The sequence below is a fragment of the Diabrotica undecimpunctata genome, chromosome 9 (assembly GCF_040954645.1).
Source record: "Diabrotica undecimpunctata isolate CICGRU chromosome 9, icDiaUnde3, whole genome shotgun sequence".
NCBI classification, from domain to species: Eukaryota; Metazoa; Arthropoda; class Insecta; order Coleoptera; family Chrysomelidae; genus Diabrotica; species Diabrotica undecimpunctata.
Genome location: NC_092811.1, coordinates 118,683,175 through 118,707,916, shown reverse-complemented (window position 1 = coordinate 118,707,916; position 24,742 = coordinate 118,683,175). Strand labels below are relative to the sequence as shown.

Here is a 24,742-nt window from a genome sequence, read left to right as displayed (position 1 = left end):
AAATGAAATATCGGTGATTTTCAAGGTGACCCGGATTTTATGATCGCGAGTGTATATATATATATATATATATATATATATATATATATATATATATATATATATATATATATATATACTAGATATACTAAATTATTATACAAAATATACCTGCAGGCAACAACCACTGTCAGATTACATACTAACAGTAATCGCATAAAAATAGAACGGGGGGTTAGACAAGGAGACCCAATCTCACCTAAACTTTTTAATACGGTGCTAGAACATGCTTTTAAGAATTTGGATTGGATGACAAAGGGAATAAAAATAGATGGAGAATATCTAAACAACTTACGTTTCGCCGATGATATACTTATAATAGCTGAAGATCTAGGTATGGCAAGAGAGATGGTACAGGAACTCGTGGCTACAGAAAGTGTAGGTTTAAATATAAATATCTCGAAAACAAAAATCATGACCAATTTGGTACCCAACCAGAACATCAGTATTGGTGGGAAAGAAATAGAACTCGTAGATATATATCAATACCTGGGACATGAAATTATGATTGGCAGGGATAACCAGACTCATGAACTGAAGAGAAGAATCGGCCTTGGGTGGGCAGCATTTGGAAAACTGAGAGAAACTTTTAAAAGTGAGCTGCCCACGTGCCTAAAGAGAAAGGTATTTGATCAGTGCGTCCTCCCAGTCTTGACGTACGGAGCAGAAACACTTACCTTAACAAAATCAGCACCTACCAAACTGAGAGTCACGCAGAGAAGAATGGAGCGGTCCATGTTAGGAATAACTCTGTGAGACAGAATAACCAACGAAGACATCAGGAGAAGAACCGGAGTGACTGACATCATCGAGAAGATAGCCAGACTAAAATGAAGATGGGCAGGACACATAGCCAGAATGACAGATGGGCGATGGACAAAGAGGTTATTGGAATGGAGGCCAAGGGAAGACAAGAGAAGCGTCGGTCGACCACCTACAAGATGGACTGACGATTTAAGACGACTCAATAAAAACTGGACGAGAGCGGCGCAAGATAGATGGGGTTGGAAACATAAGGAAGAGGCCTATGTTCAGCAGTGGACTCTTGAGGCTGGATGATGGATATATATATATATATATATATATATATATATATATATATATATATATATATATATATATATATATATATATATATATAATTTAACATTAAACTCCGCCTTAATAACAAAAATAGGAGCAGCTTTCACGCTTGATTTCCTGAAGTTGCTGATGAGTTCAAATTGAATAAATAACATAATTTTAATAACATGACAAAAAATTTACCCAATAATTGTTATTATATATAATTATAATTCTTTATTTTTTAGAATTATTATTATTTGTTGAAAAAGACATGTTCTATGAGGCACTAGACCGAGAGTACGATGAGTGCCCAAAAAATAATAGCAGGAGACTTTAATGCCAAAGTCGGAAGAGAGAATATATTTTCGCCCACCATCGGAAAAGAGAGCCTACACGTAGACTATAATGATAACGGTCTCAGAATCATAAACTTTGCGATGTCCAAGAACATGGTAATAGCTGGGACACGATTTCCCCATAAAGATATACATAAGGGAACTTGGAAATCTCCTGATAATGAAGCGATTAACCAAACAGATCATATAATCATCGAATCAGACACTGCTCTAACTTATTAGATGTTAGATCTTTTAGGGGAGCAAACATAAATAGTGATCACTAGTTAGTTAAAGCATGATTTAAAGAGAGAATATCCAATTTAAAAAAGGAGATCGGGAGAAGGAGAGAAAAAATCGGCATTAATAAACTAAAAGATCCTGACATTGCAAATGTATACAGACAGCAAATAGAAGATCAAATAAGGACAGAAGACTTAGAAGAAGAAGACATTAACCAACTATGGGCAAATATACGAGATATTCTGTTACAGAAATCGGTTGAAATATTGGGCAAAACCAAGTCAGAAAAAAGAAATCATTGGTTTGATCATGAGTGCGAAATGGCTACAAATAGAACGAACGCAGCATATGAAAAAACCATCGATGCAGATTGTACAAGGAGAAAGAAGAAGAGTATAGACGTCTTAGAAGAGGGAGAAAACGTATCCATCGACATAAGAAGAGAGAATACGATCAAAACACTCTCAATGAGATACAAAGTTTATTCGATAAAACTGAAACGAGGAAATACTACAAATCCTTAAATAATAGCCACCGAGAATTTAAACCACGATTAAAAATTTTAAAGGCACTAACGGTGAAATTCTACAAGATAAAAACTCAGTTCTTTAGAGATGGGCACAACATTTCAGCGAACATCTAAATATAAACGATATTGAAGAAGGTTACAACATATACAATCAACAAAATCTACAACGTCAACTACACAGTGAAGACCCAACAAGAGAAGAAGTGTCAAATGCCATCCTAAAACACTTTTTTCCGCAATCCATAAACTAATAGTACTTATATGGCAGAATGAATTGGTACCAGAAGAGTGGCTAAAGGGAATAATATGTCCGTTGCATAAAAAGGGTGGTCAACTGGAGTGTAAGAACTATAGAGGCATTACTCTGTTAGCATCTGCGTATAAAATCTTCGGAAATGTATTGTTTGAAAGACTTGAAACATTTTACAAAGGATATTGTTGGTCAATATCAATGCGGATTTACTGCTGGAAAGTCAACTACACATCAAATTCAAGCACATTGTCACTACAATATAACATAGATACACACCATCTCTTCGTCGACTTCAAAGTAACCTATGATATGAAAACGACAGTAAAGATTCCATTTCACGTACAAATCGTCTATGTATCTGTTTATGCGTATTTCGCTTTAATAAAGCTCATCAGAACAGTTATTCATAGGCGTTCTCAACGTGAAAAATAGATCATTTCTGTCTTTGGGAAGCAACGATAAAATGGCTTCGAAACGGACGCAATAGCGACATCTGATATTAAATCCGTAAAATAGTTTCGAAACACAATTCAGATTTCTGCTTTAATCTGAACCTTCTATAAATGCAAGGTATAACAGACGTTGATAAAGATGTTAATAGTGACCTATGATAATAGTATAAAAAGAACTGCATTATATAATGCAATGATAGACTTTGGGATCCCACTTAAGTTAGTTAAGTTGACCCAACTAACAATGCAAAACGTAAGCTCATGCGTTAGAATTGAAGGAGAAAAGTCTACGTTCTTTGACATTAATAATGGTCTAATGCGCTGGCGTGTCTCCTCTTTAATATTGCCGTGGAAAAAGCAACCAGACAATTAAATATTAGAATGAATGGAACTATTTTTAATAGATCGACGCAAATTCTCGAATTCGCTGACGATATAGTTATAGTGGGCAGAAGTATGAGAGACATGGTGCAGTGTTTTACCAGGCTTGCGGACGCAGCAAGTGAATTAGGACTTGTGGTAAACGAGGAAAAAACCAAATTTATGTTGGTTTCTAAAACCCCCCGAAATATCCAACAGAGAATTAAGCATATTATATCATAATTATATCATACCTTTGAGCAAGTCAAAGAATATATAAAATCTTAATAAGACCGGTTTTGATGGGGCTGAAACGTGGACTCTCAAAATAATGAAATACAGGGTGTCTCAGAGTAGATTTTAGTATTTAAACTTACCTTACGCTGACCCTGTTCGAAATTCCATGTAAACGATGTGTCAGCCGTGTAGTCGACGAGTGCGGATTTCAGTTACCATGGAACAGTGGACGAAAACGCAGCATGCCTACGTGAAAACGTGATGCACCAGCCGCGATGTTAGTGCAAGCATGGGTAAAGAAATTTAGAGAAATTGTTACAAATGTGAAACATCTAGGCAAACCAAAAACTATTCGAACTCAAGAACTGTCAATATTGCAAGAATTCGACGTGCTGTAAATGGTAATCCTTGACGTTCACTTCGCAAACATGCACAATCGCTAAATTTGTCTCGTGCTAGTATCCAGCGTATTTTAAAGAAAGATTTAAGTTTTCACCCTTACAAAATTCAGTTAGGCCAATATTTGAAAGAAACTGATCACTTTCGACTCACTTTCACCTTAATGGATATGTCAATAAGCACAATGCTCGCTACTGGTATCCTCACGGTTTGGTATGGCATGTCTGCGTCAGGGATCATCGGACCCTACTTTTTTGAAGATTCTAGGGGACGCACGCTAACTGGCAACGGTGCACGATACGCTTCCATATTTTGGAATTGGCTACGTCCAGAATTGAATAATTCTACAGGGTATAATCCAGGCAATAGATGGTTCCAACTTCAATAAACACCCTAAGAGAAATGTTTCCAGGCACACTGATTTAACAAAATTGTGATATTCGCTTTCCTCCAAGATCTCCTGACCTTACCCCTTAAGATTTTTTTCTGTGGGGGTATCCACCAGCCATAATCAAAGATCTGAAGCAAAATATTCGCAACGCTATTAACAGCATTCCAGTGAATATGTGTGAGAGCGTCTTTCCCAATTTGCGATCCAGATTGCAAGAGTGCTACGAGCGAGATGGTCAACATCTAACCGACGTGTTATCTAAGAAATAAAATCCGCATGTTCTGTCTGTCTATTTTCGTAATAAATGTTTTTCTAACAGGTTCTGAAACAGAGTTTTATTGATTTAAAAACTAAAATCTACTCTGAGACACCCTGTACTTCTTGGTATTTTTGAGAGAAAAATTCTTAGAAAGATTTTTGGGGCCGTAAGTGTAAATGAACTATGGCGTCGAAGATACAACTTTGAACTATATCAGTTATACACCGATCCAGATATTGTGAAATTCGTTAAAGTGCAGAGACTTAGTTGAGTTGGACATATTGCTAGGATGTCAAATCACGAATACACGAAGAGATCAACATTTTCAAGACCAGAGGGCACAAGAAGTAGACGACCACGAAGGAGATGGATTGATGATGTGGAAGAAGACCTACAGATTCCAAGGGTGAGAAGATGGAGGGAAGTTGCCAGGAATCGACAGGGGTGGCGACTTCTTTGTGAGCAGGCCAAGATCCACAACGGATTATCGTGCCACTTATGATAATGACTTCTTTAAAATAACTTTTTATACCATAAAAGTGTAGTATTAATAATACAATAAACCAATAAAAGTAATTTACATAGATATAAAATGGATTAAATCTATTAAAAAAACGACAAGTTGATGGCGACTTCCGCTCTTACCGGAAGTAATAACGAGCCATTATTTGAAACGTGTAGATCTATACAGCGTTCCACGTTAAGAAAATAACATTAGGCTTATGGAGATCAGTGTTGCCAAAACTCTCAGGCATGCGGTTTACTAGATTGTCGATATATTTTTCGAATTTCCATTTTCAATTAACATTTAACTGTAAAGTCAGAATAACAACTGAAGAACCACAAAGCCTTATTATCATTGTGTACTCTCAGAGAACGACATAAAATCGCTGACATACGTACACCGTATTATTTTAAGTTGCAATTAGTAATTAGATATATGCATTCCAAGCGGTCCGTTTATTTGCTTTTGAATCTTTAATAGCCGGCAAAGTGGATGATTTAACTAAGCAATATTTTCTACTGATTTCTATGATTCATGGTATATGATATTCTTACCGAAAAACAAATAAACTGTCGTTACTATAATTAAAATAAGATAAAATAAAATTATCTTTTGTAAATACTATTTATTTAATTAAAATCATTTTCCCTACTTTTCATCTCTTGTTTCGAATGGGCACTTTTGGTTAATTACGTTAAAAAACATTAATTTAATAATTCATGTTTGTGAAAACGAAAATACAAATTATATACAACCTTGAATCGTGCTTGTGTTCGTTCATCGTGGCATCGCTGCGCTTCTATCGTCCATAAGAAATACATGGCCCTATCTCCGCAATGTTATTTTCTTAACGTGAAACGCTCTATAGAAAGTCTAAAGGTGTATTTAAACAATCAGCATATTCGATATCCTCAAATGTGAAAAATCCTCAAATTACAACATTAAAACACGAGAGACTGTGTCAATCAGCATATCAATGAATATAGAAAAATAGACAGTCTATTACTACAATCGTTGCTAAAATAAAAGTAAAGTAAAAAAGTAAAAGTAAAGTTCCCAAAAACCGTATCCAAAAAAAAACAAAATAGCCACCACCTAAAGAAAAAAAAATGTCCTTTCTCTTCCGTACCTATTTGCCCCTTACCAATTCCGCTCCTAGCATTTCTACTACTTCCTCTTTCAGTAGTCCTGCCCAATTGGCCTTGTTCTGCACACCCACAAGTGTACACATCACCATGATTTGTCAGAAATACAATATGATCCGCACCCGAGGCTATTTTTTTAATAAAGACATCTTTAATGATTTCATATGGTGACTTCTTGTTGCCGTTCAACGTCATGCCCATATTTCCATGAGAATCCTGAAAAAAAATGCTAAAAGTGATATCTACATATCGACGGTGAAGGATCAATATGTCCTATCTAAAAAAACGCTACTTGTCAGGAGAGCGAAAAAATTATTTTATAGATATAGTTTTAATGGACGAGGTACGAAAAAAAACACGTCAATTTTATTTTTTTAATATGGTTTTTTTGTAAAAAGGACAGTTTAAAAAAAATATTTCTTGTAATACTTTTAAAAGATAGGATAAATTGAAATAAAAGTTTGTGATACGTAGGACATATTACAATTCATAATTGTACCATCTAATATTATAAAAAATAGTTCCAGAGTGAAACTATTTGGCGCATAGGATATTTGGCGCATATTCTTGTATCTAATTGTTCTTATATTAAGAACAGAATCTATCTACCTATTAAAAAAACTCAACATTTTGCAGTAAATAACGAAAAACTAAAACATAACATTGTATTTTTTAAACTAAATAGGTACAAGTCAAAAATAAAATAGAAATTTCACATAGGCAGAATTATAAATTTCAGTATTATGACACTTCACGGCCAATACGGAATCCATCTTTGTTACGAAAGTTTTACTCTGAATATGACAAATTGTCGTAAAAACTGTGACAATCTTCTGGAATTACCGATTTTAATTCCTGTAGGTGTTGCCATTTCGATTTAGGAATTTTACACCTTTGCGTGTACAGCGGAGGATAATTTTCAATTGGAGGATACTTTTTAGACCTTATTGGTAATTCAGTGAATTCTGAGCTAGAATGATCCAGTTTTACCTTGATAACGCCCTGTGGATCATAATTGATAACCCTGATATCCATAAGTACCGGATCTTTTGCTACTCTACCTGGTCGTATCGATGAATATCTCAGAGGGTTTGTATAATTTTTAAAGAAACTGAACTTACAGTTTATTGCTTCATACGGAGATGGGTTTTTTCTGGCTTCTCTAGTAATACCAATATAATCGCTTGGAAGCTTAATTTCCCGGTTTTTTAATTTTCGTTCAATACAGGCATGCACTGAATCGACTTCCATCTGGGTATGCCCAACTTCCAAAAACTTTTGAATAATTTGTACATTATGCATTATGCTAAAGTTTAGCAAAGCGTTGGACATAACACAATTTCTATTTTGCGCCGTACATCCGTCCGAATATATGATTATCGGTTTTCTATCATCAGTGAGACAGTATTTGGTAAGGTAGTCTATAAGGCAAGACGTGAATGTAGAGGCTACCAGTTGATTGTTCTGGTCCTCAGAAAACCAGTAACAAGTAGCGTGTTTTGTAGCTACGTTATATACTGTGATGTTATGGCAGCACAATTTTGTTTTATAATAAAAGGCATTTGCCTGGGTAAATGGTGCAAGTTTTACAGCCTGAACATCGAGTTCCAGGGTGATTTGACTGCCAATTGCTGCTTCGTTTTTATCTTTGTCTTTTGCAGCTCTAGCTGTATCCTTTTTGTTAATATGATCCTGCCAAATATTCTCCATAATATTTCCACTTCTGTAGCTTGCACACGTATTACATTGATCCTTTTTCGTGGGCAAAATTGAAATATTTTTCCATAGGTTCCAAATACAATTTGGAGGAGCATTTTCTAGCATAGTGTGAAGGCATTTTTGGGAGGGCATTTAAAAAATTGTCTAGAAAGTCTATGTTGTCTAGTAGTTTCTGATCAGTTTTGTACTGTTTACCACCTGGAGCATGAGGCATTTCAAAAGAACTTTGTTTAACCCAATATTGTACCATCCGATACTTAATTCCAAGCGTGTCTAAAAACATTTGTCGGCAAGCCTGTAACTGTTCTTGTCCATTATTTAAATGGTACTGTAAAGTTTTGGTACGTCTGGAGTCATCTCGATGAACAGTATTTTTTATTTTATTAATATGCTTTACATGTGCTGCAACAAAAGCATGTCTTTGTTCCCAAGTTATTTTCTAAAAATGCTCGAAAATTCTTTTTCTAACGTCTTCTGAAAACTCGGAACAATACCTAAATTTTGATTTTCTACACACTTCTTTGTCACAAGTGGGTTGCATGTGACGAGCATCTTTTTGTTTCAACTGTTCATACTTTCCTGTTTGCCCTTTCATGAATCCCAAATAAGGTTTCCCTTCCATTCGGAGTTTCTTATTTTTGTTTCTTTTCCATTGGCTAGGATCAGCAACATTTCTTCTTTTACGCCCTTCATTAATATTGTGATTATTGGGATCAAGCTCTGCTTCAGAACTGTCTGTAGAATTTTCATCAGATCCTTCGCTATGGCTATTATAAACAGGATCATATTCTGAACCATCATTTGATGAACTTCTGTTTACAAATATTTGATTATCCCTTAGATTTGTATTTGAAGTTGACGGTCCTTCAATACTTAACTGCTGATCAGCTGTGGGACCTTGAACGTCATTTGACAAATCAGTATTTGTACTTGATGGTTTTACTGCACTTAAATGTTGATCAGTTGCGAGACCTGCTTTTTGATTGTCAGTAGTAGTTTCATCAAGTTGGTCAAGAGCTGGATTATTTTCTGCACCGTCTGTAGCTTTGTTTGACGAATCTGTTTTTGAAGTTAATGGCATTGTTTAAATAGGACTAGTTAGCCAACGCAATGTATAAATTTGTTTGATTCTAATTGAGACAGTCACTAGATGTCACCACTCTTTCTGTCTCAATAGATTTTAATATACCATTGTTTGTTTGATATACATTATACTAGATGGTGCTATGTGAAAAAGTTAAGGACTAAACTAAACGTCCATTTTTGATCCACTGAATTAAATTCACCAGCGTTGCAATATTTTACTGACATAGTAGCAGCAGGTTTACTTTAGTACAGTTTACAAATAAAAATGTTACAAAAAACAGACCGTGAATCACAACGTATTCATTTAAAATAGAGTTATTACTATCAACTAGTAAATATCGTGTCGACTAAAATTGTACATAAACGTACTGTGGCTTCTAAATCTTCCTATATCTAAATAAGTTTAAAGAATTTAAATATTTTATTTTATTTGGAAGTGTATTACAAAAATTTGGTCCGAGGTAAGTAAAACATTTTAATTACATGTGTTTAAAACATAAAAAAACATTGTATGAGAAATGAACAAATTAGGTATTTAGAAATAAATTTTACCGGATAATACATACATTCGATAATATTTGAAAAAAGTGATTTTAAATTAAAATAATGTTACTTCCATAATAAATAAATGGTTTTTTACAGATGGCCGGAAATATTTGTTGTTATTACAAATGTGGTTTATCACCATACAAAATTCATGGATTAAGAATGTTCAGATTTCCGACAAAAATCCTTCGCCTTGTCAAAGATGGATATTACACTCTGGTAAGAAAATAGAAACTTTTTATATATTCTGTTATTTTACACCGTTTCAGTTACGTAATTAACTTGAAAAAATGTTTATTTTTTTTTTCATTCATCATTTTTTATTATCGCCAGGGTGCACTCGTCATATTCGAGATGCATTAATTTGAATTTTACGTTTTCGTTGGTATTATAATTATGATATAATAAACTTCGGAAAAACAAATTAGTGAGTAAAATCAAGTTAATAAACATAAACAAAGTATTAGATATTTAAATATGTATTTATTTAGCTATCTTTAGTTATTGTATTGAAAAGTAGAAATAAGTTCATCTTTATCATAGAACTAATTTATACAAAGGTCCATCTGGGAAAAAATTATTCGCTTCACGTAAAAATTTTATACAGATATTTGAAGGTTCTAAAAGATATATGAGGGTTAGTTAATAATAAATCTGTGAAGACATACAGGTGATTTTGGCTATAAACGTTTTTTATCCAGTTTAGAGAAAAATAGTTAAAATAAAAATTGTAGATTCAAAAAGTTCTTCCATTTGTGAGTTTCTAAATTAAAATATATAAAGAATTCACCAAAATAATTGCAAAAAACCCTTGATTTTGCAGAAATTTATAAATTTTGTTTGTTTATCGTAGAAAGCGATTATGTAAACAACTTTTTGTTGACCTATCCCAGTTTAAAAAAAAATATGTTTTACAGAAGCCAAGATATTGCAAATTTTGCAATCGCGCTTCATTTTGAAAAAGTTCAAATCTAAAAAAAACCGAGCTCAAATGGTTCTCTATTCTACTTTTCCGAAGCGGTATTTTACGAATACCATCATTTTAACGGGTTATAAATTTTTACTTCTTTACCGCATATGCCATATGTAAGTTGGAACGCACAATTCAGATCTTCATTTAGGGCCCCTTCAATTTTCAGCTCTTACTGTTAATAGACAATGGAAGTATGATTTTAAGAATAAAATGCTTTGGTTTTAAATAAAATGCTCTCTTGCCTAGTAATGGTCATAGAAGATTCTGTTTTTTTAGAAAGTGTGTTTTTCACCAGTTTTTCATAAGCCTCTAAATAAGTTTGTTGCATAAACGATATCAACGTTATTATAAATGTTTATAAACAGAATAAATAACCTATAAACTATTTGCTCTGATTGATATTTAGCGCACTTTATTAGTTATTATAATTTATAAATAACTGCAAAAATAAGGTTTTTTTTGCAACTATTTCGGTTAATAGTTTCATGTATTTTAATTTGAATACTCTCAAAAATTACATAACTTTTTATGATCTACAACTCTAAAAAAGCTGAAAAAATCTTAAACAGGTATTTAAAGTCTCTAAAAGGTATATGAGGGGTAGCTGATGACAATTATGTAAAGACTCCAGCTAATTTTGCTTTGCTTTTTTATTAAACAATCGTAAAAAGTGAAAAAAGTTTATGCGCATAAAACGTTTCTTATTCATGTTAGAGATATATGGTTAAAATAAAAGTTATAGATCATAAAATGTTCTCTAATATTGAGATTTTTATAATTAAAATACATAAAGAATTGACCGAGATAATTTAAAAACCCTTATTTTTAAAGTAAAATTTATAAATGTTAATATAAATATAAATAATATAAATATAAATAACTTTCTTTTTTGCATAACGATATGTAATACAACTATTTAAAATTATGGCAGTTAATGAGTTTTTAAAGTATGCTAAATATCATATAGAACGACCATACAGTTTATTATGAGTTATTCAATTTGTTTATCCAGGAGACCGATTATTTAAACAACTGTACTTGTCCAAACAGTCACTCTAGGGTTATTTTGTAAATAGATATCGATTTTTATGTCTTCGTTTTAAATTATTAAAAAAAAAAACATCAAGGTTATATTAAATTTGTTTTTAAACATCAGTTTGAAGAATAACAAATTTTTAGCATATAAAAATTTCTAATAACTTTGACTTTTTTATGTCATACACTTGTATGTAGGCTCAATATAAAGCAAATAAAAAAAAACATTTAAAAAAAATCCAAAACCTTCTATGGCCCAGAGGAAATCAAATAGCATTTTTTTTCTTGTTTAAGAAATTGCAAATATTTTCATTGTTTATTAACATTAAAAGCTGAAAATTAAACACATTGTAAAAGAATATCTAAATTTTATAATTCGATTTATAAATGGCATACACAGTGAAGAAGTAAATTAGTTTTGAAACATTAAAATAATGGTACTCGTAAAATATCGCCACAGAAAAATGCAAGGGAGATCTGTCCGCTGCAATATCTCAGCTTGTTTCTTGTTATTGGTTATGGACATTTCTGTTTTTTTTTTCATTGTGCTTTTACACCAGCTTTTTATTGAGCCTACGTACAGCCGTATGACATGAAAAATATCAAAAGTAGTATAAATATTTAGAAGCTAAAAAGCACTTTTTCAAACTGCATTTTTAATAAAATGTTGAAGTTTATAAATAAAGCTTCAAATAATCGATTCAAAAAACGTCAAATAACTGTCAAAGGTTAAACACCCTTTTTAAAGTTCCTCACGGATTTTAAAGATTTAAACAGTGTTAAACAGATAAAGTAATTCATCGACGAGTTAACAATACGAAGCGAAGTTCTTTAATCACAATGTGATAAGAAGACGAGTATCAAATTTGGTTTTATATTTCAATAGTCGAATTTAATTGCGGCTATATTGGTGTAATTAAAGAAAACCAGTGAAAATCCCAAGAAATAGGTGAGATCCTTTTTTTCTTTCTTTCCAGTTTGGGAGAGGGTCCATTAGGTACTCACATTTAGGTATTGTGTTACGGTCTGGGTAACCAGGACTACACATCATGAACAGCAATTAAATATTTACATTTACACAAAACAACTTCAATTCCATCCCAAAATCATATGTCGTTGCCGCAGTCTCTAGACCTCCTTCCCGTTCGTTTTCTAAAAGGGGACAAGTTATTGTCATGCACTCCATTTTGAATACTGTTTTATTTAAATATATTAAAGAAATTGCTGAAATAGTTTATCCAAAAAATATTACTTTTACATCTCGCATTTCGAATAATCGAATTTGCATTTTCCTCACTTCTACCGCCATCGTTGATCAACTAATACACCGAACGTCATAATTAATTCCACCGTCATCTTTATCTGCAGGCTTCTTTCTGCGACCAAAAGAATCCTTATTTCAAATGTATCTTCTTCCATCCCGCATTCACTAATCGAGCAGTCCCTAAAAAATACGGAACATCAGATGATCAATAGGCATATATTATGAGTTTTACTAGGGTAACATTTGTAATAGCTGACAAGGTGAACTTAGAAATACAATCTTCTCTGTTAATTAACCATGAAAATACATCCTTTAAAATATTTTTATTCTCTGACAGACTAAAGTGTTTTCTTTGTAAGCTTACGGGTCGTACCGTGGAGTCTGATTGCAAAGTCTCCAGTTGACCAGATCACACACTCATTGCAGCTAATGCTCCTCTCTCTTCTTCATTTTCAGCTGACTCTAAGGAGTCCTTAATCCTGAATCCTTACCTTCATCAAAAGAATTTCTATCTTCGGAAATTGAGTCCATCTCCGTTAACTACATACCCATCCTGGCTGCCATTATGGATTTATCCATCTCTCGTCGTACTAATTCAAAGCGCATGTTGGCAGTAGGACAAAAAAGGGGACACTTTAATGACAGTCCTCCTGATACTCCTACCATTCTATCGTCATCCGGTATTCTTGCTCTATTAAGTTCTTTTCCTCCGTCGACATTTTCGATGCCACCCAAACCAGCCAAAAAATGTCCAAATCTAATCTTTGATTGGATTACTCGATGAAACCTTATTATATTTCCGCTATAGAAATGATTTACAAAGATAATCCGACTAATTTTACACTCAATTCCACGCAACTTATTACATTTCTTGAGAACTCTTTTGTATGTATCACCCCACTATAAGAAGCTTAAAAATTCTCCAACATAGATGGTATTCAAAAGGACTTATTGCAGCTCTACATAGGTACAAGGAAAAGGTCACTAAAAAACCGTATCACTAGAATCTTAAAAAAGTTAAAAGAACAGCCTACCTCCGACTTACAAGAGTATATATAAGTGCATCCTCTGATAAATCTTCTGATGTCAAATCTAATCACAGCATACATGATAAATAGAATTTTTCTCTTTCTCTCACATTTATTCATTTTTTCTGCTCTCTGTATATTTTTACTTCATCTTTTGCCAAATTTAGACACGATTTTATTTAATTAAGTAAGAAAACTTTATGTACTTCAAATACTAGCCTAAGTCCAGTTTGGAAAAAAAAATGTTAATAAAAAAAAGAGACAGCCAAGATTCTGGCAGAAAATTTAAAATAAAAGTTTTGCAACAAATCTGGACCTAACCATATATACTCTTTTATTCCTTCGCCCTTTCATTATTCATCCTCAGTTTCACAAGATACCAATTATCCGAACTCTCGTATAAACTATTTCGAACTAAAAGCTGCACTCAAATCCTATAAAAACAGAAAAATTAGGGTTTTCTAGAATTATATTGAAAAATTTCTCGAAAATTCCTTAGGCACCAACGACCCTCTAAAGTCTAAATGAAGCCAGTAAATTTACCACTGACATACCGCTGACAATCGTTAATGAAAGATCTTGCCCTAATCTATACTAAGATAAAAGAAAGATCATTACAAAAAAAATTTGTTCAAATCCTTTATAAAAGGTACATAAATTAAAAAACCCAAACGGGCTATGTCATGAAGACAAATCGTTTTCGGAATCCATATTCCATCATCAGTGTCTAGGTGTACATTTTTTGAGCCACTAAATATCTGAGTAAAAACCCGTTAAAAGTTATATGTTACAATTTAGTTTACTTTATTTTGTCTTATATATTAGGATGTTAAAGTTACCAGTGGATATGATAACTCTACTCTCATTTATAAAAAAAACTGTTTCACAAATCCAAGGCAATAAAACTAACCTTCATCCTATGAATTTAGTCATCCTTCATTCCTATATCCTAACTATTTCTCCTATCATCTTCAACAACACAGTTATCTCTGACAGTCAATTCATTTCCGCCACACTCGCTAATAGGGTTGAAGACAGATTCAATCAAAGTAATATGGCTTTTACTCCCAGTTCTTTACGCGCTCAATCTTTCTCCACCATCTCGTCAACTCCACACGATGTCAAGTTTATGAACGCCTTGTTTACCCTAAATAAACTAAAATTTACCTTGTTTTCATGTACAAAATCTGCTGATGATCTCGATGATATCTCTTATATATTTTAAAAAAATCTCTCTAATACATCTCTCTCCAAACTTCTCGAAATTTATAACCTTATCTAGAACACACAAAAATTCCCAGATGTTTGGCGCAATTCTATAATCATTCCAATTAAAAAACCTGACCAGCCCTCTATAACTCCAATATCTTTCGTCTGGTTTCTCTTACTTGTATTACCTGCAAACTTCTTGAAACAATGATCAATGAAATACTCACGTGGTTCGTTAAACAGTATAATATTATTCCCGACGCTCAATCCGGCGTCCGACGTAATCGGTCTACTATTGATAACTTTTTATTTTTCAAACACACATTTCTTAAGCAATCTATAATCAACAAGATGTCGTAGCAACTATATTTAACGTTGAATGGGCATTTTATTCAATCTCCAGAAAAGCAATCATTGACAAAATCTTCCACTATAATTTAAATGGTAATATTTTCTCATTTGTAAAAAAATATCCAATTGAAAGAATCTTTAAAGTCCTTGCCAAGGGTAAACTTTTTCGATCTCTTTCTCAAAATTAAGGTGTCCCTTTAGAATCTGCATTAAGTTTAATTTTATTCATTCTTGCCATCAACGAAATTTGCCTCCCATCAAATATGTTCAATACGCTGATGACCTAATCATTTACTGCCATCTTAAATCTGTCCCATCCTCATATAAACTTATACAAAGTGTAGTAAAACTACTTCAAGATAGATCTAACGAACTTTCCACTCCCTTACCCCAAATTTTATTTAACAATTCTCTACTTTCTGGTGTTAATTATTGTAAAATTCTCGGTTTTATGTTTGACTCCAGATTAAATTGAAAAAATCAAATCTCTGAACTTAAAATCAATTGTTTTAAAAGGTTGAACATTTTTAAAACCCTCAGTCATCTTCAATGGGGTGCCAATAAAACTACTTCTAGGTCTGAGCGCTTTTCGCTTTAGTCCTATTGAGAGTGTATACCGTGAATCTAATGAACTTTCTCCTACCCTAAGACGATAATCACTTCTACTTTCGTATGCTGTATCAACATCTGCAAATCCATTTAATCCCTTTCATTCCCTAATTGCCACAATGCCGTCTTCTTCCACTAACAATAACCAACACCTTATCATAAAACCTATACCTCAATTAATTTGTCCACTACTTAAAAATATTGACCTTTTTCTGACTAGTTCATTTCCTCTACCTTTACTTCCCCTCTGGGCTAAAGATCTCCCTTCAATATATACCTCACTCACTATTTTTAACAATCTTGAATTTTCTAACCTTCTTATAAAGAAAGCATTTTTAGAATTTAATTCTCTGTACAGATGCTTCTAAAACTACCACTGGTATTGATTGTGCAGTAACCACTAAACATGAACTTGTAAGATCATCTCGGTTACCCTTAATATGCAACGTTTGCACAGGTGAACTATATAGTATTGTGGGCTTTTAAATGCATCTCACATCAAAACAGACATATTGTAATTTGTTCAGATTAACTTTCATATATCCATTTAGTCAATACAATTTTCACTGAGCACCTATTAGTTCAAAACATTCATGACATATACCAAAATCTCTCTGCTTACGATGTAACAGTCTCTCTCATATGGCTGCCTTCTCACACCGGAATTACTGGTAATAAAACAGCAGATCATTTTGCCAAAGAAGCTACCAACCATGGGGTGACTGAAGTCACTCCAATTCAACTAGCTAACGAATTTTGAAATTCGTTTTTAAAAAGTCGGTAGAGGATACTTGACAAAACTTAGAGCAAAAGAGCAAAACAACTTTTCATAAACTTCAATCTTTTATTGGTCATCTCTCCCTAGACTTCATAACTAGAAGAGAAGCATCGACTATTACAAGACTACGAATCAACCATACCAAACTTACCAACTGCAAACAATTCACCAACCTGTATAAAGCACTGGACTTGAAACCTACTCTAAGGAACTAGAGAATTGTCTACCTCTACCTCAACTGTAAATTGTATATGTTGATTAAGATACTTGAAAATGTTGACTATTTCAATAATTTTGTGTTTAGGAAGTGCCAAAACTAAATCATCTACATATCTTTAAAAAAAGGAATGAAAAATGTGCAATTGTTGATACAATCACTGATAACATCATCTATGACATAGCTACTTAGAATAGGTGAAAGACTAAATTCCATAGAAAGACTACCAAAAATTTGTTTTTGACAAAACACTCTTTTGACTTTTGGTCAAGCTTTCGGAATTCTTTTATTCCTTCTTCAAGACACTGTAATTAGAAGAAAGTGTAAATATTTACAACATATCTCAAATTGTCATTACCACTTACTAGTCGTTGAGATTATTTTTGTAAAGCTACGACACTCAACATTAAAAACACACATATAAAATATAACATTTAAAATAATGGACAATATACATTTTAAAATTTAGTTGGAAAGTTAAAATTTTGTTAGTAACATCTTTTCATGGTGTGTTTTGACTGATCCATAGAGAACAGAAAAAAAAACAAAAATAGTGTGATTAAAAAGTAATTAGGAGTTCTTGCTACTACTACTACTTCCATTAATATAATAGCAAGAACTCCTAATTACTTTTTAATCACTGTATTTTTGTTTTTTTTTTCTGTTCTCTATGGGTCAGTCAAAACACACCATGAAAAGATGTGAACAAAATTTTAACTTTCCAACTAAATTTTAAAATGTATATTGTCCATTATTTTAAATGTTATATTTTATATGTGTGTTTTTAATGTTGAGTGTCGTAGCTTTACAAAAATAATCTCAACGACTAGTAAGTTGTAATGACAATTTGAGATATGTTGTAAATATTTACACTTTCTTCTAATTACAGTGTCTTGAAGAAGGAATAAAAGAATTCCGAAAGCTCGACCAAAAGTCAAAAGAGTGTTTCTATAACATCCCGACCAAACCTACTGACTGCAGCCCTAATAAACTGTGTTGTTTGTATATATATATATATATATATATATATATATATATATATATATATATATATATATATATATAAAAGAGGTTAGTCTTTGTATGTGGGTATATTTTATTTTATAAAAACCCTTAAAAGGGCAACATTACAAGCACGAACGTTTTCGGAACAACTGTTCCATCATCAGGTTAAAATGCAGGTTAACATGCCTGAGCCACCAAAATATTTGGGTAAAAACCCTTTAAATTGAAAAATGTTACCGAAGAATGTACATGATGTTTATAATATTATATGATGTTTAATATTTTAATTAGATTTTACTTCAGGTAACATACACCCATGCTTAAGTGAGTTCCAGTGTCCGGAGAGTAAACCTCTTCAAACGGACTACGGTTGGCAACTCTAACGTAGTCCGTTTGAAGAGGTTTACTCTCCGGACACTGGAACTCACTTAAGCATGGGTGTATGTTACCTGAAGTAAAATCTAATTAAAATATTAAACATCATATAATATTATAAACATCATGTACATTCTTCGGTAACATTTTTCAATTTAAAGGGTTTTTACCCAAATATTTTGGTGGCTCAGGCATGTTAACCTGCATTTTAACCTGATGATGGAACAGTTGTTCCGAAAACGTTCGTGCTTGTAATGTTGCCCTTTTAAGGGTTTTTATAAAATAAAATATACCCACATACAAAGACTAACCTCTTTTGTTATACGTGGTATACATAATAGCTTGAGCCGACTTGACGTACAGGAATTATTTTCCTTGTGGATATATATATATATATATATATATATATATATATATATATATATATATATATATATATATATGTTTAAACATATATTGGCATAACTGCCAAGTTATTTATATTTTGAATACAGAACTTAAATTGTCTTTTTACTTTATTGTGCAGAAAGTTGCTTTTTTTCCAGTTGTGTTAATAATAATATTGTTGTAGGTAATGCTGCATTGGAAAGTCTGGAGCTACCCGATTAAAAAAAAATTTCTATGCAGTAAGCATTTTGACCAAAAATATCTAAATGCAAACCAAAAAAATATATTGAGGTAGAAGAGGAAGGTTTGTTAACGACACCACGCGTTTTTCATACGTATTCGATAGCAAAACAACCATCAACCAGTGCCAATAGTGTTTCGCACTACATACATTGCTTATTTTAGTTCATGAAAACAATGTTACAATCAATTTCTATAACTATTAATGTAAACAATTTTGTTTTGTTTTTTTACCTAGAATTATTATTTCGTTAATATTGTCTATGTGTAGATATTAGAACTTTGATTAGTGGTATATAACTATTAAAATAATGCGAATTTAATTTTTGCAATATCTATCACTTTGTAATTTAAAATTATTTCATTAATAAACAGCTCAGATCGGCGAGTTGATTGAAAAAAACATTCTTATTTATGTAAACAGAAATACAAAAATTGTGTTTATATTATAAAATACATAAATAAATAAAATAAAGGATACTATTTATTAAAGTGTTGTTAATTATTATTCCTTTTATCCCAATACATAGATTAATTTGTCCCTAAATATGTGTTGCCTCTTGTTGTGGTATATCGATGTGTTTATTTGTTTCAAAACCATTATCAAAAAACCATACCCATAAATTTACTATATTTTCAAACGTCATTTTAAAGATTAAAAGATTGAAAATTTAATTTTCTCAAAACATACATAAAACCATTGTTTAAAAATATTTTCTTTTTTAAACAATTATAAAACTTAAGTCTTGACTAAAAAATAAACCTCCGCATGAGTGTTCTAAGACGATAGTAATCGAGTGAATTTCAATTAAATATTTAATCCTTTTCTAGCAAATCATATAACCAAATTAAATGTCTGGTAAACTAATAAAAATTAAAAAAAAAGTCAGCATTTACCTACTTCATTTAAATAGATTACTAACCGATTTAGATTTAGCAAGTCTCAAAGTACAAAAACAATTTGAAATATTCGCTCGAAATAGTTATCTTTCACCAGACGTATACAACGATAATAACAATAAGCATTTTATTAAAGTCTTATATTTTCTTCACAATCTGGCATCCGTGTACAGGTTTGCATTAATTATGAGACAGGTAAAAATATACTCGAATAGAATCCTGCACTGAATTAAGTTTCTGTTAATAGTTTTTTAAATTTATGACTAGAGGCCGCCATATGACGGCAGAATCAAAGTCAAACGTTTGTTCCATAAGGATTGTCTAACTAGTCCTATTTAAACAATGTTAATGGTTCTACAATAACTGAATACTGATCTAAATCTTTTCCGACTTTAGGACTGTTAGTAACGTCTTGAAGGATAATATTGTGTCCTGTTATAATCGGATCAACTGTAATAGGTACATCCCGACTTGTTACAGATTCCCCCAAAATAGTTATTAAAGTGATCGTTTCAGTAACGTTGATTTCATCAGTTGCCTAAAAAATTAATTAAGATATAATCAAGAATTGCTTTGAAGAGTATTAGTACCTTAGTCACAGTTTTGGCTAATTGATCGCTTGATGCTATCTGTAACTCTCTTGCCATTTCAATAATTTTTTTTCCTCTCCCTGATGGATGCATTCTTTTAGTAATCACCCTGTAAATAATTACTTATTATAAATCAAAAACCCTTACGTACTATTGTACAACAAATAGAGTGGTAATTATTTATTAATTTACAGTAGAGTATTTTTTAACTGTAATATACATACAGCCAGATTTGTCCCAGATTAATTTTACCTAGGTTTGTTTTATAAGATTACAATACATAATTAAATTTTATATGGACAAAAAGCATAAAGTCCTATCTGGCAATGTTCTTATGAGTGAATTATTAGCAGATATAGTTTCTGATAAAACGAAATGTCCTATCTATCTCTAACCTAACCTAATATATCTCTTAATATAGCTAATATTTAGAATTTTAACGGTAAATCAATACTACAAGTATACTATTTGCTTCATACTATTTTTATTAACAACTTACCAATATCGTGAACAAAAATAAACGTAAAAATAAACGTTTTTCTACAGAAAACTTCGACAAATCACCAGCATGTACTTTAGTTTATGGAGAGAAGACACTAAATGCTTAGATAGGATTATTTACTTGCAGATCTGTTGACGCTAGAGATAGTACAACTTGAAATTAGATGGTACGATGCGATGTTGCCTATTTCTCGAAAAAATATAAACTTTGTAAGACATCATTATCCTTTTTAATAACTTTGCGCCAAAAATCTCAATTTTGAAAAAAAAGGAAGATAGGACATATTGATCCTTCACCGTCGATATGTTAGTTGTATATGAGGACTAGAACTAGTATAAGACTCTGCTTCAAGAATATGTATTTTCAACATCATAATTGCTTCTATAGTCTCGTACAGATGCCAGGATTTGTATAAAACTATAAAATCACTCAAAATCAATACAAAAATATAGTAATAAAAAAAAACATGAGAATTAAACATACCCTAAAAGTACCCCAGGCGAATACCCGCCCATCATCTAAAAGTGCAGCCGTGTGTGAATCTCCAGCCGATATCTGAATTACTTTTCCAGGCAATTCCACCTCTCCGGCTTCAAATTCTGCATCCTCCTTACCTTCTGTAACTCTACCCAGAGCTCCTTCATCATTACACCCAAAAGTAAAAACCTGAAAAAGAATGTGACACTTAAGAACTGTAAACAACAAGGTTTTCGTGAGACATAATTTTTTTGGCCATTCAGCCAGTTATAACAAGTCTAGTATAAATCTAAAAAGAATTCCAAAAGTTGGTCTAGTATATGCTTTAATGAATATGTTACAGATATTGATGCTCAATTGAAAGATATTCCTAAATCATTTTGGAAATATGTTAATGATAAACGTTCTAGTCACAGTTTACCAAATGCCTATGTTTTGCAGGGATCAGTCTGCTTCTAATAAGCAACAAATTGCTAATTGATTCATGGACTTCTTTCAAACTGGCTATTACCCTGTGATTAATAACCTTCAGATTCAAAATATCCTCATCAATAACAATGTTGGCACAAATTATAATGTCTCTAAAGTCCCTCTCATTGATATTTTTGATTGCATAAGTTCTGTTCCAAATAAGAAACTACCTCTGGATCTGACATTGTTCGAAATTGTCTTTTAAAAAAGTGTTTAAACTGTTACCAGGCCATTACATACTTTATTTAATAGCTCATTACAGTCATCTTTATTTTCTGATATTTGGAAGGAGAGTTTTGTTGTACCAATATTCAAATGTGGTTAAAAAAAAAAAAAACATTGAAAATTATCGGAGTATATGCAGTCTGAGTCTGCAATATCTAAATTATTCGATAGTTTGATAGATAAACAGATATCTTGGTTTTGTAGTGGACTTATCTCGGGAGTCTCAGCATAGTTTTTGTGCAAAAAAATCTACAATTTAATATAGAGGAAGAAGAGGAAGACAACCAGATACTTAATATAGAGGAAGAAGAAGAAAACTCGGAAGACGAAAGCTATGAGGTAAGCGGAGCAGACGAGAGGGAGGAGGATCCACCAACGATCCTGGAAGTTAAAGACGCTATAAACAAACTAGCCAGAAACAAATCACCCAGAATAGATTATATAAAGAAGGTGGCCACAATACCATAATAGCACTACAGCAGCTTATAAAAGAAATATGGATACAGAAGTCCCTTCCCAATGATTGGAATATTGGAATACTTTGCACCATACACAAAAAGGGAGATATCTTTGAATGCTCTTACCATCGAGGAATTACGCTCCTAAATGCAGCGTATAAAATATTCTCCAATATACTATGCCATCGTATGGCACCATATGCAGAGCGAATAATAGGACAATACCAGGCTGGTTTCAGAGGTGGTAAATCAACAATTCATCAGATTTCAACCCTGAGAATTCTAGAGAAAACACTGGAATACGGTGTAGACACGCACCACATATTTATAGACTACAAGGCAGCCTACGACTCTGTAAATAGACGAGAATTGTTTAGAGCAATTATAGACCTAGGAGTACCAAATCAGTTGGTTAGTCTAACCAAACTAACCCTTGAAAAAGTTCAATGCAGAGTACGAATCCAGGGGGAACTCTCTGAACCTTTTAAAACAAATAGCGGGCTACGTCAGGAAGACCCACTCTCCTGTATACTATTCAATCTAGCTCTGGAAAAAGTAATACGTACGTCACAAATCACAACTACCGGTTTAATATATAACAAATCTGTGCAAATCCTAGCACTAAAGGAAGCGGCTACAAAAATGGGTTTAATAATAAACACCAATAAAACGAAATACATGAAAATAGGTACGCAACCACAAATACTACGGCCACTTGTTATAGAAAACGACGTCATCGAAGCAGTTAACGAATTTGTATACCTGGGAACGCTCGTCAATACTGAAAATGACACTACCGCAGAGATGAACCGCAGAATTTGCACGGCTAATAGATGCTATTTTGGGCTTAATCTCCTTTTTAAATCTACAGTTATATCAAGAAATACAAAAGTAAAACTCTACAAAACAATAATACGCCCAGTCCTAACATATGGTTCAGAAACCTGGACTTTAACAAAAAGCAATGAAAACATGTTGGGATGTTTCAAAAGAAAAATACTAAGGTGAATCTATGGAGCAGTAAATGAAAATGGTGTCTGGAGAAGACGATACAACTCCGAACTCTATAGAATATACCAGGAACAAGATATCGTAAAACACATTAAGATAGGACGTCTGATTTGGGTAGACCATGTAATGCGGATGGAGCAAACTGACTCAGCTAGAAAAATGCTCCTTGATAGACCTATTGGTCAAAGAAGAAGAGGAAGACCCAGAACAAGATTCCTAGATAACATAGATCAAGATATGAGAAATATGGAAATATGTGCTTGGCGGAGGAAGGCGATGGATAGGGACAACTGGAAAAAAATTCTTGGGGAGGCTAGGACCCACACAGGGTTGTAAATGATGATGATGAAATCTACAACTACTAATTTACTTTGTTGTCATTCTGAGCTTATGAAGCAAATCGAGAGTCGAAAATAGGTGGATGCTATATATACTGATTTCAGTAAAGCATTTGGTTATGTTGATCATCAAACTCTTCTTACAGAATTGCTTTCTGTGGGATTTAATATCCATAAAGAAGGTAATTGAATAGTACTTTCTTTTCTGTCCTTCTATTTATTCCATGAAGTGATAGATTGCTGTTATTTCCCCCTGGAAAATTGTGACAATAGAAAGATGAATGTCTGGAAGAAATGTTTGGAATACAATCTGTGGTATGATGTTAAAGAACACTAATACAGATGTTGGTGAAATAGAAAGTAATGAGAGCTACATTTATTATTCACAGCTTGACAGTTCTTAATAATTTCATTCAATATATAATTAAAATTAATAGAATTTAAATTATAACTACATGATAGGTCAAAATTAACCTTTCCAAAGTTTGGCTAACTAAATTTTTATGTTTTCTAAAATTACCAGTTCTGATATCATTATTTCTAAATGTATTGATATTTATTATTAAATCCTCACTAATCTTTGGACTAGAAGGTATATCAGCATTAAAATAAGTTTGATTCGCTCTGTATACTCTAAACATCACTTGGGAAGATTGAATCAGGTGCATGTGACATTGCCAACTGTACCCAAAGAAGTGAATGGTGGCTTTATTATGCTTTTCATATAATTATAAAG

At 32.5% G+C, this 24,742-nt stretch overlaps 1 protein-coding gene and 1 long non-coding RNA gene across 3 annotated transcripts in view; both read right to left on the bottom strand.

Moving 5' to 3' along the window:
- The window catches only part of Rcc1 (Regulator of chromosome condensation 1), a 42,265-nt gene that overhangs the window by 15,429 nt on the left and 2,094 nt on the right, over positions 1-24,742 (bottom strand). The window contains exons 4-5 of one of the 2 annotated variants that reach the window (XM_072544825.1): positions 21,510-21,692; positions 6,212-6,428 (exon numbers count right to left, since the gene is read on the bottom strand). In XM_072544825.1, the coding sequence (XP_072400926.1) occupies positions 6,212-6,428; positions 21,510-21,692 (400 nt within the window). Of the gene's footprint in view, positions 1-6,196; positions 6,429-21,509; positions 21,693-24,742 lie in introns of both variants that reach the window. The other variant, XM_072544824.1, reaches the window with a different exon arrangement.
- On the bottom strand, positions 19,828-21,325 carry LOC140449929 (uncharacterized). Its single transcript, XR_011951926.1, has 3 exons — positions 21,024-21,325; positions 20,525-20,633; positions 19,828-20,472 (listed from the first exon to the last, which is right to left on the bottom strand). It is a non-coding gene; the product is annotated as an uncharacterized lncRNA (long non-coding RNA).